This window comes from Sebastes fasciatus, chromosome 11 (assembly GCF_043250625.1).
Source record: "Sebastes fasciatus isolate fSebFas1 chromosome 11, fSebFas1.pri, whole genome shotgun sequence".
Classification (NCBI taxonomy): domain Eukaryota; kingdom Metazoa; phylum Chordata; class Actinopteri; order Perciformes; family Sebastidae; genus Sebastes; species Sebastes fasciatus.
Window position 1 is genome coordinate 422296 of NC_133805.1, and position 15671 is coordinate 437966.

The following is a 15671-nucleotide window of genomic DNA, read 5'->3' on the forward strand; positions in this document are numbered from 1 at the left end:
TATTTACTTATGTTTCCTGTCTCAGGTCGTCGTACTGCTTTAACTCCTGTTTTATATTTACTGATGTTTCCTGTCTCAGATCGTCGTGCTGCTTTACTTCCTGTTATATATCTACTGATGTTTCCTGTCTCAGATCGTCGTGCTGCTTTACTTCCTGTTATATATCTACTGATGTTTCCTGTCTCAGATCGTCTTGCTGCTTTAACTCCTGTTTTATATTTACTTATGTTTCCTGTCTTAAGTCGTCGTGCTGCTTTAACTCCTGTTTTATATTTACTTATGTTTCCTGTCTCAGGTCGTCGTACTGCTTTAACTCCTGTTTTATATTTACTGATGTTTCCTGTCTCAGATCGTCGTGCTGCTTTACTTCCTGTTATATATCTACTGATGTTTCCTGTCTCAGATCGTCTTGCTGCTTTAACTCCTGTTTTATATTTACTTATGTTTCCTGTCTTAAGTCATCGTGCTGCTTTAACTCCTGTTTTATATTTACTTATGTTTCCTGTCTTAGGTCGTCGTGCTGCTTTAACTCGTTTTATATTCATTGATGTTTCCTGTCTTAAGTCGTCTTGCTGCTTTAACTCCTGTTTTATATTTACTGATGTTTCCTGTCTTAAGTCGTCTTCCTGCTTTAACTCCTGTTTTATATTTACTTATATTTCCTGTCTTAGGTCTTCGTGCTGCTTTAACTCCTGTTTTATATTTACTTATATTTCCTGTCTTAAGTCGTCTTGCTGCTTTAACTCCTGTTTTATATATACTGATGTTTCCTGTCTCAGGTCGTCTTGCTGCTTTACTTCCTGTTTTATATCTACTGATGTTTCCTGTCTCAGGTCGTCTTGCTGCTTTACTTCCTGTTATATATCTACTGATGTTTCCTGTCTCAGGTCGTCGTGCTGCTTTACTTCCTGTTATATATCTACTGATGTTTCCTGTCTCAGGTCGTCGTGCTGCTTTAACTCCTGTTTTATATTTACTGATGTTTCCTGTCTCAGGTCGTCGTGCTGCTTTAACTCCTGTTTTATATTTACTGATGTTTCCTGTCTCAGATCGTCGTGCTGCTTTACTTCCTGTTATGTATCTACTGATGTTTCCTGTCTCAGGTCGTCTTGCTGCTTTACTTCCTGTTATATATCTACTGATGTTTCCTGTCTCAGGTCGTCGTGCTGCTTTAACTCCTGTTTTATATTTACTGATGTTTCCTGTCTCAGATCATCGTGCTGCTTTACTTCCTGTTATGTATCTACTGATGTTTCCTGTCTCAGGTCGTCTTGCTGCTTTACTTCCTGTTATATATCTACTGAAGTTTCCTGTCTCAGGTCGTCGTGCTGCTTTACTTCCTGTTTTATATCTACTGATGTTTCCTGTCTCAGGTCGTCGTGCTGCTTTACTTCCTGTTTTATATCTACTGATGTTTCCTGTCTCAGATCGTCGTGCTGCTTTACTTCCTGTTATGTATCTACTGATGTTTCCTGTCTCAGGTCGTCTTGCTGCTTTACTTCCTGTTTTATATCTACTGATGTTTCCTGTCTCAGGTCGTCTTGCTGCTTTAACTCCTGTTTTATATTTACTGATGTTTCCTGTCTTAGGTCGTCTTGCTGCTTTAACTCCTGTTTTATATTTACTTATGTGTCCTGTCTTAGGTCGTCTTGCTGCTTTACTTCCTGTTTTATATCTACTGATGTTTCCTGTCTCAGGTCGTCTTGCTGCTTTACTTCCTGTTATATATCTACTGATGTTTCCTGTCTTAAGTCGTCGTGCTGCTTTAACTCCTGTTTTATATTTACTTATGTTTCCTGTCTAAGGTCGTCGTGCTGCTTTAACTCCTGTTTTATATTTACTGATGTTTCCTGTCTCAGGTCGTCGTGCTGCTTTAACTCCTGTTTTATATTTACTGATGTTTCCTGTCTCAGATCGTCGTGCTGCTTTACTTCCTGTTATATATCTACTGATGTTTCCTGTCTCAGATCGTCTTGCTGCTTTAACTCCTGTTTTATATTTACTTATGTTTCCTGTCTTAAGTCATCGTGCTGCTTTAACTCCTGTTTTATATTTACTTATGTTTCCTGTCTTAAGTCATCGTGCTGCTTTAACTCCTGTTTTATATTTACTTATGTTTCCTGTCTTAGGTCGTCGTGCTGCTTTAACTCGTTTTATATTCACTGATGTTTCCTGTCTCAGATCGTCTTGCTGCTTTAACTCCTGTTTTATATTTACTTATGTTTCCTGTCTTAAGTCATCGTGCTGCTTTAACTCCTGTTTTATATTTACTTATGTTTCCTGTCTTAGGTCGTCGTGCTGCTTTAACTCGTTTTATATTCACTGATGTTTCCTGTCTTAAGTCGTCTTGCTGCTTTAACTCCTGTTTTATATTTACTTATATTTCCTGTCTTAAGTCGTCTTGCTGCTTTAACTCCTGTTTTATATTTACTGATGTTTCCTGTCTCAGGTCGTCTTGCTGCTTTACTTCCTGTTTTATATCTACTGATGTTTCCTGTCTCAGGTCGTCTTGCTGCTTTACTTCCTGTTATATATCTACTGATGTTTCCTGTCTCAGGTCGTCGTGCTGCTTTACTTCCTGTTATATATCTACTGATGTTTCCTGTCTCAGGTCGTCGTGCTGCTTTACTTCCTGTTATATATCTACTGATGTTTCCTGTCTCAGGTCGTCGTGCTGCTTTACTTCCTGTTATATATCTACTGATGTTTCCTGTCTCAGATCGTCTTGCTGCTTTAACTCGTTTTATATTTACTGATGTTTCCTGTCTCAGGTCGTCGTGCTGCTTTAACTCCTGTTTTATATTTACTGATGTTTCCTGTCTCAGGTCGTCGTGCTGCTTTAACTCCTGTTTTATATTTACTGATGTTTCCTGTCTCAGGTCGTCGTGCTGCTTTAACTCCTGTTTTATATTTACTGATGTTTCCTGTCTCAGGTCGTCGTGCTGCTTTAACTCCTGTTTTATATTTACTGATGTTTCCTGTCTCAGGTCGTCGTGCTGCTTTAACTCCTGTTTTATATTTACTGATGTTTCCTGTCTCAGGTCGTCGTGCTGCTTTAACTCCTGTTTTATATTTACTGATGTTTCCTGTCTCAGATTGTCGTGCTGCTTTACTTCCTGTTATATATCTACTGATGTTTCCTGTCTCAGATCGTCTTGCTGCTTTAACTCGTTTTATATTTACTGATGTTTCCTGTCTCAGGTCGTCGTGCTGCTTTAACTCCTGTTTTATATTTACTGATGTTTCCTGTCTCAGGTCGTCTTGCTGCTTTAATTCCTGTTTTATATCTACTGATGTTTCCTGTCTCAGGTCGTCTTGCTGCTTTACTTCCTGTTATATATCTACTGATGTTTCCTGTCTTAAGTTGTCATTCTGCTTTAACTCGTTTTATATTTACTGATGTTTCCTGTCTCAGATCGTCGTGCTGCTTTACTTCCTGTTATATATCTACTGATGTTTCCTGTCTCAGATCGTCGTGCTGCTTTACTTCCTGTTATATATCTACTGATGTTTCCTGTCTTAAGTCGTCGTGCTGCTTTAACTCCTGTTTTATATTTAGTTATGTTTCCTGTCTAAGGTCGTCGTGCTGCTTTAACTCCTGTTTTATATTTACTGATGTTTCCTGTCTCAGATCGTCGTGCTGCTTTACTTCCTGTTATATATCTACTGATGTTTCCTGTCTCAGATCGTCTTGCTGCTTTAACTCCTGTTTTATATTTACTTATGTTTCCTGTCTCAGGTCGTCGTGCTGCTTTAACTCCTGTTTTATATTTACTTGTTTCCTGTCTCAGGTCGTCGTGCTGCTTTACTTCCTGTTTTATATCTACTGATGTTTCCTGTCTCAGGTCGTCGTGCTGCTTTACTTCCTGTTTTATATCTACTGATGTTTCCTGTCTCAGATCGTCGTGCTGCTTTACTTCCTGTTATGTATCTACTGATGTTTCCTGTCTCAGGTCGTCTTGCTGCTTTACTTCCTGTTTTATATCTACTGATGTTTCCTGTCTCAGGTCGTCTTGCTGCTTTAACTCCTGTTTTATATTTACTGATGTTTCCTGTCTTAGGTCGTCTTGCTGCTTTAACTCCTGTTTTATATTTACTTATGTGTCCTGTCTTAGGTCGTCTTGCTGCTTTACTTCCTGTTTTATATCTACTGATGTTTCCTGTCTCAGGTCGTCTTGCTGCTTTACTTCCTGTTATATATCTACTGATGTTTCCTGTCTTAAGTCGTCGTGCTGCTTTAACTCCTGTTTTATATTTACTTATGTTTCCTGTCTAAGGTCGTCGTGCTGCTTTAACTCCTGTTTTATATTTACTGATGTTTCCTGTCTCAGGTCGTCGTGCTGCTTTAACTCCTGTTTTATATTTACTGATGTTTCCTGTCTCAGATCGTCGTGCTGCTTTACTTCCTGTTATATATCTACTGATGTTTCCTGTCTCAGATCGTCTTGCTGCTTTAACTCCTGTTTTATATTTACTTATGTTTCCTGTCTTAAGTCATCGTGCTGCTTTAACTCCTGTTTTATATTTACTTATGTTTCCTGTCTTAAGTCATCGTGCTGCTTTAACTCCTGTTTTATATTTACTTATGTTTCCTGTCTTAGGTCGTCGTGCTGCTTTAACTCGTTTTATATTCACTGATGTTTCCTGTCTCAGATCGTCTTGCTGCTTTAACTCCTGTTTTATATTTACTTATGTTTCCTGTCTTAAGTCATCGTGCTGCTTTAACTCCTGTTTTATATTTACTTATGTTTCCTGTCTTAGGTCGTCGTGCTGCTTTAACTCGTTTTATATTCACTGATGTTTCCTGTCTTAAGTCGTCTTGCTGCTTTAACTCCTGTTTTATATTTACTTATATTTCCTGTCTTAAGTCGTCTTGCTGCTTTAACTCCTGTTTTATATTTACTGATGTTTCCTGTCTCAGGTCGTCTTGCTGCTTTACTTCCTGTTTTATATCTACTGATGTTTCCTGTCTCAGGTCGTCTTGCTGCTTTACTTCCTGTTATATATCTACTGATGTTTCCTGTCTCAGGTCGTCGTGCTGCTTTACTTCCTGTTATATATCTACTGATGTTTCCTGTCTCAGGTCGTCGTGCTGCTTTACTTCCTGTTATATATCTACTGATGTTTCCTGTCTCAGGTCGTCGTGCTGCTTTACTTCCTGTTATATATCTACTGATGTTTCCTGTCTCAGATCGTCTTGCTGCTTTAACTCGTTTTATATTTACTGATGTTTCCTGTCTCAGGTCGTCGTGCTGCTTTAACTCCTGTTTTATATTTACTGATGTTTCCTGTCTCAGGTCGTCGTGCTGCTTTAACTCCTGTTTTATATTTACTGATGTTTCCTGTCTCAGGTCGTCGTGCTGCTTTAACTCCTGTTTTATATTTACTGATGTTTCCTGTCTCAGGTCGTCGTGCTGCTTTAACTCCTGTTTTATATTTACTGATGTTTCCTGTCTCAGGTCGTCGTGCTGCTTTAACTCCTGTTTTATATTTACTGATGTTTCCTGTCTCAGGTCGTCGTGCTGCTTTAACTCCTGTTTTATATTTACTGATGTTTCCTGTCTCAGATTGTCGTGCTGCTTTACTTCCTGTTATATATCTACTGATGTTTCCTGTCTCAGATCGTCTTGCTGCTTTAACTCGTTTTATATTTACTGATGTTTCCTGTCTCAGATCGTCGTGCTGCTTTACTTCCTGTTATATATCTACTGATGTTTCCTGTCTCAGATCGTCGTGCTGCTTTACTTCCTGTTATATATCTACTGATGTTTCCTGTCTTAAGTCGTCGTGCTGCTTTAACTCCTGTTTTATATTTAGTTATGTTTCCTGTCTAAGGTCGTCGTGCTGCTTTAACTCCTGTTTTATATTTACTGATGTTTCCTGTCTCAGATCGTCGTGCTGCTTTACTTCCTGTTATATATCTACTGATGTTTCCTGTCTCAGATCGTCTTGCTGCTTTAACTCCTGTTTTATATTTACTTATGTTTCCTGTCTCAGGTCGTCGTGCTGCTTTAACTCCTGTTTTATATTTACTTGTTTCCTGTCTCAGGTCGTCGTGCTGCTTTACTTCCTGTTTTATATCTACTGATGTTTCCTGTCTCAGGTCGTCGTGCTGCTTTACTTCCTGTTTTATATCTACTGATGTTTCCTGTCTCAGATCGTCGTGCTGCTTTACTTCCTGTTATGTATCTACTGATGTTTCCTGTCTCAGGTCGTCTTGCTGCTTTACTTCCTGTTTTATATCTACTGATGTTTCCTGTCTCAGGTCGTCTTGCTGCTTTAACTCCTGTTTTATATTTACTGATGTTTCCTGTCTTAGGTCGTCTTGCTGCTTTAACTCCTGTTTTATATTTACTTATGTGTCCTGTCTTAGGTCGTCTTGCTGCTTTACTTCCTGTTTTATATCTACTGATGTTTCCTGTCTCAGGTCGTCTTGCTGCTTTACTTCCTGTTATATATCTACTGATGTTTCCTGTCTTAAGTCGTCGTGCTGCTTTAACTCCTGTTTTATATTTACTTATGTTTCCTGTCTAAGGTCGTCGTGCTGCTTTAACTCCTGTTTTATATTTACTGATGTTTCCTGTCTCAGGTCGTCGTGCTGCTTTAACTCCTGTTTTATATTTACTGATGTTTCCTGTCTCAGATCGTCGTGCTGCTTTACTTCCTGTTATATATCTACTGATGTTTCCTGTCTCAGATCGTCTTGCTGCTTTAACTCCTGTTTTATATTTACTTATGTTTCCTGTCTTAAGTCATCGTGCTGCTTTAACTCCTGTTTTATATTTACTTATGTTTCCTGTCTTAAGTCATCGTGCTGCTTTAACTCCTGTTTTATATTTACTTATGTTTCCTGTCTTAGGTCGTCGTGCTGCTTTAACTCGTTTTATATTCACTGATGTTTCCTGTCTCAGATCGTCTTGCTGCTTTAACTCCTGTTTTATATTTACTTATGTTTCCTGTCTTAAGTCATCGTGCTGCTTTAACTCCTGTTTTATATTTACTTATGTTTCCTGTCTTAGGTCGTCGTGCTGCTTTAACTCGTTTTATATTCACTGATGTTTCCTGTCTTAAGTCGTCTTGCTGCTTTAACTCCTGTTTTATATTTACTTATATTTCCTGTCTTAAGTCGTCTTGCTGCTTTAACTCCTGTTTTATATTTACTGATGTTTCCTGTCTCAGGTCGTCTTGCTGCTTTACTTCCTGTTTTATATCTACTGATGTTTCCTGTCTCAGGTCGTCTTGCTGCTTTACTTCCTGTTATATATCTACTGATGTTTCCTGTCTCAGGTCGTCGTGCTGCTTTACTTCCTGTTATATATCTACTGATGTTTCCTGTCTCAGGTCGTCGTGCTGCTTTACTTCCTGTTATATATCTACTGATGTTTCCTGTCTCAGGTCGTCGTGCTGCTTTACTTCCTGTTATATATCTACTGATGTTTCCTGTCTCAGATCGTCTTGCTGCTTTAACTCGTTTTATATTTACTGATGTTTCCTGTCTCAGGTCGTCGTGCTGCTTTAACTCCTGTTTTATATTTACTGATGTTTCCTGTCTCAGGTCGTCGTGCTGCTTTAACTCCTGTTTTATATTTACTGATGTTTCCTGTCTCAGGTCGTCGTGCTGCTTTAACTCCTGTTTTATATTTACTGATGTTTCCTGTCTCAGGTCGTCGTGCTGCTTTAACTCCTGTTTTATATTTACTGATGTTTCCTGTCTCAGGTCGTCGTGCTGCTTTAACTCCTGTTTTATATTTACTGATGTTTCCTGTCTCAGGTCGTCGTGCTGCTTTAACTCCTGTTTTATATTTACTGATGTTTCCTGTCTCAGATTGTCGTGCTGCTTTACTTCCTGTTATATATCTACTGATGTTTCCTGTCTCAGATCGTCTTGCTGCTTTAACTCGTTTTATATTTACTGATGTTTCCTGTCTCAGGTCGTCGTGCTGCTTTAACTCCTGTTTTATATTTACTGATGTTTCCTGTCTCAGGTCGTCTTGCTGCTTTAATTCCTGTTTTATATCTACTGATGTTTCCTGTCTCAGGTCGTCTTGCTGCTTTACTTCCTGTTATATATCTACTGATGTTTCCTGTCTTAAGTTGTCATTCTGCTTTAACTCGTTTTATATTTACTGATGTTTCCTGTCTCAGATCGTCGTGCTGCTTTACTTCCTGTTATATATCTACTGATGTTTCCTGTCTCAGATCGTCGTGCTGCTTTACTTCCTGTTATATATCTACTGATGTTTCCTGTCTTAAGTCGTCGTGCTGCTTTAACTCCTGTTTTATATTTAGTTATGTTTCCTGTCTAAGGTCGTCGTGCTGCTTTAACTCCTGTTTTATATTTACTGATGTTTCCTGTCTCAGATCGTCGTGCTGCTTTACTTCCTGTTATATATCTACTGATGTTTCCTGTCTCAGATCGTCTTGCTGCTTTAACTCCTGTTTTATATTTACTTATGTTTCCTGTCTCAGGTCGTCGTGCTGCTTTAACTCCTGTTTTATATTTACTTGTTTCCTGTCTTAGGTCGTCGTGCTGCTTTAACTCGTTTTATATTTACTGATGTTTCCTGTCTTAAGTCGTCTTGCTGCTTTAACTCCTGTTTTATATTTACTTATATTTCCTGTCTTAGGTCTTCGTGCTGCTTTAACTCCTGTTTTATATTTACTTATGTTTCCTGTCTCAGGTCGTCGTACTGCTTTAACTCCTGTTTTATATTTACTGATGTTTCCTGTCTCAGATCGTCGTGCTGCTTTACTTCCTGTTATATATCTACTGATGTTTCCTGTCTCAGATCGTCGTGCTGCTTTACTTCCTGTTATATATCTACTGATGTTTCCTGTCTCAGATCGTCTTGCTGCTTTAACTCCTGTTTTATATTTACTTATGTTTCCTGTCTTAAGTCGTCGTGCTGCTTTAACTCCTGTTTTATATTTACTTATGTTTCCTGTCTCAGGTCGTCGTACTGCTTTAACTCCTGTTTTATATTTACTGATGTTTCCTGTCTCAGATCGTCGTGCTGCTTTACTTCCTGTTATATATCTACTGATGTTTCCTGTCTCAGATCGTCTTGCTGCTTTAACTCCTGTTTTATATTTACTTATGTTTCCTGTCTTAAGTCATCGTGCTGCTTTAACTCCTGTTTTATATTTACTTATGTTTCCTGTCTTAGGTCGTCGTGCTGCTTTAACTCGTTTTATATTCATTGATGTTTCCTGTCTTAAGTCGTCTTGCTGCTTTAACTCCTGTTTTATATTTACTGATGTTTCCTGTCTTAAGTCGTCTTCCTGCTTTAACTCCTGTTTTATATTTACTTATATTTCCTGTCTTAGGTCTTCGTGCTGCTTTAACTCCTGTTTTATATTTACTTATATTTCCTGTCTTAAGTCGTCTTGCTGCTTTAACTCCTGTTTTATATATACTGATGTTTCCTGTCTCAGGTCGTCTTGCTGCTTTACTTCCTGTTTTATATCTACTGATGTTTCCTGTCTCAGGTCGTCTTGCTGCTTTACTTCCTGTTATATATCTACTGATGTTTCCTGTCTCAGGTCGTCGTGCTGCTTTACTTCCTGTTATATATCTACTGATGTTTCCTGTCTCAGGTCGTCGTGCTGCTTTAACTCCTGTTTTATATTTACTGATGTTTCCTGTCTCAGATCGTCGTGCTGCTTTACTTCCTGTTATGTATCTACTGATGTTTCCTGTCTCAGGTCGTCTTGCTGCTTTACTTCCTGTTATATATCTACTGATGTTTCCTGTCTCAGGTCGTCGTGCTGCTTTAACTCCTGTTTTATATTTACTGATGTTTCCTGTCTCAGATCATCGTGCTGCTTTACTTCCTGTTATGTATCTACTGATGTTTCCTGTCTCAGGTCGTCTTGCTGCTTTACTTCCTGTTATATATCTACTGAAGTTTCCTGTCTCAGGTCGTCGTGCTGCTTTACTTCCTGTTTTATATCTACTGATGTTTCCTGTCTCAGGTCGTCGTGCTGCTTTACTTCCTGTTTTATATCTACTGATGTTTCCTGTCTCAGATCGTCGTGCTGCTTTACTTCCTGTTATGTATCTACTGATGTTTCCTGTCTCAGGTCGTCTTGCTGCTTTACTTCCTGTTTTATATCTACTGATGTTTCCTGTCTCAGGTCGTCTTGCTGCTTTAACTCCTGTTTTATATTTACTGATGTTTCCTGTCTTAGGTCGTCTTGCTGCTTTAACTCCTGTTTTATATTTACTTATGTGTCCTGTCTTAGGTCGTCTTGCTGCTTTACTTCCTGTTTTATATCTACTGATGTTTCCTGTCTCAGGTCGTCTTGCTGCTTTACTTCCTGTTATATATCTACTGATGTTTCCTGTCTTAAGTCGTCGTGCTGCTTTAACTCCTGTTTTATATTTACTTATGTTTCCTGTCTCAGGTCGTCGTGCTGCTTTAACTCCTGTTTTATGTTTACTGATGTTTCCTGTCTCAGGTCGTCGTGCTGCTTTAACTCCTGTTTTATATTTACTGATGTTTCCTGTCTCAGGTCGTCGTGCTGCTTTAACTCCTGTTTTATATTTACTGATGTTTCCTGTCTCAGATCGTCGTGCTGCTTTACTTCCTGTTATGTATCTACTGATGTTTCCTGTCTCAGGTCGTCTTGCTGCTTTACTTCCTGTTATATATCTACTGATGTTTCCTGTCTTAAGTCGTCGTGCTGCTTTAACTCCCGTTTTATATTTACTTATGTTTCCTGTCTAAGGTCGTCGTGCTGCTTTAACTCCTGTTTTATATTTACTGATGTTTCCTGTCTCAGGTCGTCGTGCTGCTTTAACTCCTCTTTTATATTTACTGATGTTTCCTGTCTCAGATCGTCGTGCTGCTTTACTTCCTGTTATATATCTACTGATGTTTCCTGTCTCAGATCGTCTTGCTGCTTTAACTCGTTTTATATTTACTGATGTTTCCTGTCTCAGGTCGTCGTGCTGCTTTAACTCCTGTTTTATATTTACTGATGTTTCCTGTCTCAGGTCGTCGTGCTGCTTTACTTCCTGTTATATATCTACTGATGTTTCCTGTCTTAAGTTGTCATTCTGCTTTAACTCGTTTTATATTTACTGGTTTCCTGTCTCAGATCGTCGTGCTGCTTTACTTCCTGTTATATATCTACTGATGTTTCCTGTCTCAGATCGTCGTGCTGCTTTACTTCCTGTTATATATCTACTGATGTTTCCTGTCTTAAGTCGTCTTGCTGCTTTAACTCCTGTTTTATATTTACTTATGTTTCCTGTCTCAGGTCGTCTTGCTGATTTACTTCCTGTTTTATATCCACATGTTGATCAGCAGAGTGTAACAGATGGTGAGCGAATGGTTAATTAACAGATACCTCGTTCCTCCCACAATGCACCAGGAGTCCATCAGCCTGAAGAGCTTTCCATCGATCCGTCAAATGATCGATCAGCAGGAAGTGAGAGGAGCGTCACCGTGGCGACCATCGACCAAACAGCAGAGTTCATCTCCGTCATTAGACCAATCAATGAATGACCTCATAGTTTCAGCATCATTAGAACTCATTTATTATTATTAAAGGTTAACTAAGGGATGATTAAGGGTTAATTAAAGGTTAACTGAGGGATGATTGAGGGTTAACTAAGGGTTAATTCAAGGTTAACTAAGGGTTAATTAAGGGTTAATTTAAGGTTAGTTGTGTGTTTTAACTAAATAAAGAATAAAACTCTGACTTTAGTTTTTATGTTTCGTCTCATTTTTTACTTTTATTTAAAAATCCAGCAGGTAAAAAACAACCAATGAAAACCATCAGACTGTCTGTGACATTATCAAATGGGACACAGTAGCCCCGCTCCCGGACTGACGGTCGAATCAGAGCGTCCGATCACCTGTGAGGTCACAGCCGTGGTGTCTGCGGACGTGTCTCAGCAACAGCTGGTGGTCTGGACTTGAGTACTCACACTGTTGGCATGGAAACGCCTCGCCGGTGTGATGACGGCGAGCGTGGAGGTCCAAACTCTTCTTCTGGATACTGAGACCAATCAGAGCAGAGATACTCACATGATGAGCCAATCATAGCAGAGACTCTCTCCTGGTGAACCAATCAGAGCAGAGACTCTCTCCAGGTGAACCAATCAGAGGAGAGACTCTCTCCAGGTGAACCAATCAGAGCAGAGACTCTCTCCAGGTGAACCAATCAGAAGAGAGACTCTCTCCAGGTGAACCAATCAGAAGAGAGACTCTCTCCAGGTGAACCAATCAGAGCAGAGACTCTCTCCAGGTGAACCAATCAGAAGAGAGACTCTCTCCAGGTGAACCAATCAGAGCAGAGACTCTCTCCAGGTGAACCAATCAGAGCAGAGACTCTCTCCAGGTTTACCAATCAGAAGAGAGACTCTCTCCAGGTGAACCAATCAGAGCAGAGACTCTCTCCAGGTGAACCAATCAGAGCAGAGACTCTCTCCAGGTGAACCAATCAGAAGAGAGACTCTCTCCAGGTGAACCAATCAGAGGAGAGACTCTCTCCAGGTGAATCAATCAGAGGAGAGACTCTCTCCAGGTGAACCAATCAGAGGAGACTCTCTCCAGGTGAACCAATCAGAGGAGAGACTCTCTCCAGGTGAACCAATCAGAAGAGAGACTCTCTCCAGGTGAACCAATCAGAGCAGAGACTCTCTCCAGGTGAACCAATCAGAAGAGAGACTCTCTCCAGGTGAACCAATCAGAGCAGAGACTCTCTCCAGGTGAACCAATCAGAGCAGAGACTCTCTCCAGGTTTACCAATCAGAAGAGAGACTCTCTCCAGGTGAACCAATCAGAGCAGAGACTCTCTCCAGGTGAACCAATCAGAGCAGAGACTCTCTCCAGGTGAACCAATCAGAAGAGAGACTCTCTCCAGGTGAACCAATCAGAGGAGAGACTCTCTCCAGGTGAATCAATCAGAGGAGAGACTCTCTCCAGGTGAACCAATCAGAGGAGACTCTCTCCAGGTGAACCAATCAGAGGAGAGACTCTCTCCAGGTGAACCAATCAGAAGAGAGACTCTCTCCAGGTGAACCAATCAGAGGAGAGACTCTCTCCAGGTGAACCAATCAGAAGAGAGACTCTCTCCTGGTGAACCAATCACAGCAGAGACTCTCTCCTGGTGAACCAATCAGAGCAGAGAGAGTTACCTGCTGTAGTCACAGTGCGGACAGCTGTAGGGTTTCTCCTGACTGTGAGTCCTGCTGTGTCTCAGCAGAGAGCTGCGATCAATAGAAGCATACGGACACTCAGCACACCTGAACGGCCTCTCACCTGGAGACACAACATGTTAGACACACTATGGACACACTATGGACACACCTTATACACACTATGGACACACTATGGTAGGGACACTGAGGACAGGTGTGTGTGTGTGTTACCTGTGTGTGTCCTCAGGTGTTGCAGCAGCGAGGCCTTCAGGCGGCTGCTGTAGGGACACTGAGGACAGGTGAACGGTTTGTCTCCTCCGTGCGTTCCCAGGTGACGCCTCAGAGTCAACTTGGTGGAGAACTTCCTGTAGAGAACAGACATCCAATCAGAGCCCTACAACAGGTAACCCACCTGTCTGATCACCTGTGGAGTGATGGATTGTGGGTAGTGTAGTTACCTGTGGCACAGAGAGCAACAGAAACCCGTCTCCTCGCCGTCCTTCTCGTCTTCCGTCTTCCTCTTCTCCGTGGCGCTCTGCTGTGAGCCGGTCTGACTGGGAACCAACACACACTAATACTGGTTTCTGATTGGCTGGCAGCAGGTCATGTGCGCGGCGTGGAGCGCTCCTCGCTCACGGAGCCGCCTCGTATTTTAACCAACGCTCTGCCGGACGTCACGTTTCTACATTCAGAGCTTCTACTGAGGTTTTCACATCATGTCTGTCCTCCTGTCTTATTGTTTTATGACGTCATCAACCCGAAACCCCAACCCTCTAACCAACAATTACACAATATATATATATATATAAATAAATATATATATATATATAAAGAATATATATATATATATATATAGATACTGTATATGTGTGTGTGTGTGTGTGTGTGTGAATAAAGTGATTGATCCTGTATTTAATAAATAGAACAGGTCAGTTTGGACAACCCCATAATCCAGCTGCTGCTGCGTCCCTCTGTGGTTTCTGAAGGCTAAACGCCAACAGATGTGGTTTCTGAAGGCTAAACACCAACAGATGTGGTTTCTGAAGGCTAAACACCAACAGATGTGGTTTCTGAAGGCTAAACACCAACAGATGTGTTTTCTGAAGGTTAAACGCCAACAGATGTGGTTTCTGAAGGCTAAACACCAACAGATGTGTTTTCTGAAGGCTAAACGCCAACAGATGTGGTTTCTTGAAGGCTAAACGCCAAAAGATGTTGTTTCTTGAAGGCTAAACGCCAACAGATGTGGTGTCTTGAAGGCTCAACGCCAACAGATGTGGTGTCTTGAAGGCTCAACGCCAACAGATATGGTTTTTGAAGGCTAAACACCAACAGATGTGTTTTCTGAAGGCTAAACGCCAACAGATGTGGTTTCTGAAGGCTTAACGCCAACAGATGTGGTTTCTGAAGGCTAAACGCCAACAGCTGTGGTTTCTGAAGGCTAAACGCCAACAGATGTGGTTTTCTGAAGGCTAAACGCCAGCAGATGTGGTTTCTGAAGGCTTAACGCCAACAGATGTGGTTTCTGAAGGCTAAACGCCAACAGATGTGGTTTCTGAAGGCTAAACGCCAACAGATGTGGTTTTCTGAAGGCTAAACGCCAGCAGATGTGGTTTCTGAAGGCTTAACGCCAACAGATGTAGTTTCTTGAAGGCTAAACGCCAACAGATGTGGACTGAAGCAGAAAATTTAGATAAAAACATGATTTGAATTTAGGAAATTATTAAAACCATCTTTTTTCAATAAATGTCGCCTTAACAACGCTCTGGAGCTATTGGAAATGTTTGGATCACAGGAGTCGGAAACAATCCTACGCAGCTACCGTGCGCGGTACACGAGGGTTGGGCGATATGGCAAAATTTAGCAACCGGTGATTGTTGATATATTGGTGCAGGTGTGTGCGTGGCGAAGTCTTTCCAACAATCACCAACTCTGGTTTGGTCGAAATAAACCCTTAATTCACCAGTTAAGATGTGAACGCACGCCGCCTCTGTGCGCCGCCTCTGCACGCCGCCGTGTCCCTGAGTGACCACTAGTGGTCAGAGTGTTGACAGGCCTCTGTCTGCTAATAAACACAGAGTCAACACCCGGCTGGTACAGAATAAAAGTCAAGTGAGGACAGTTTCAGGTGTCTACCTGTCTGGACGCTCCGCCTCCTTCCATCCAGCTCGTCCAATCAGCCGGCTCCTCCACCTGCCTGGAGGAAACAAATCACATGTTATTGATGATTGATTGATTGATTGATTGATTGCTTGCTTGATTGATTACTATAAAGTGCACCTGAAGGCGTTCAGACCTGAGTGGTCGGCGTGGCGCCGCTGGTCGCAGCCGTCGTGTGTTTGTCGGTGAGCGTTTCGTGAGGCGGCGCTCCTGAACGTCCCCAGACAGACCGGACAGCTGAATGGCCTGGACGCCGCCACCTTCTTTTTCTTCTTCTTCTCCTGTTTCTGTTCCTCCTCCCTCCTCCTCCTCCTCCTCCTCCTCCTCCTCCTGTCATGGCTCCTCCAGTGAGGCTCCA

The 15671-nt window shown here is 41.3% G+C and overlaps 1 protein-coding gene across 1 annotated transcript in view; it reads right to left on the reverse strand.

Annotated features, from left to right (window-relative positions):
• Nucleotides 1-11710: 11710 nt before the first annotated feature.
• The window catches only part of LOC141776321 (uncharacterized), a 6183-nt gene continuing 2222 nt past the window's right edge, over nt 11711-15671 (reverse strand). The window contains exons 3-8 of the mRNA XM_074649783.1: nt 15450-15671; nt 15290-15350; nt 13612-13707; nt 13385-13518; nt 13151-13274; nt 11711-12009 (exon numbers count right to left, since the gene is read on the reverse strand). The exon at nt 15450-15671 is cut by the window's right edge and continues 448 nt beyond it. Of these exons, the coding sequence (XP_074505884.1) occupies nt 11850-12009; nt 13151-13274; nt 13385-13518; nt 13612-13707; nt 15290-15350; nt 15450-15671 (797 nt within the window). The 3' untranslated portion in view covers nt 11711-11849. The remainder of the gene's footprint in view (nt 12010-13150; nt 13275-13384; nt 13519-13611; nt 13708-15289; nt 15351-15449) is intronic.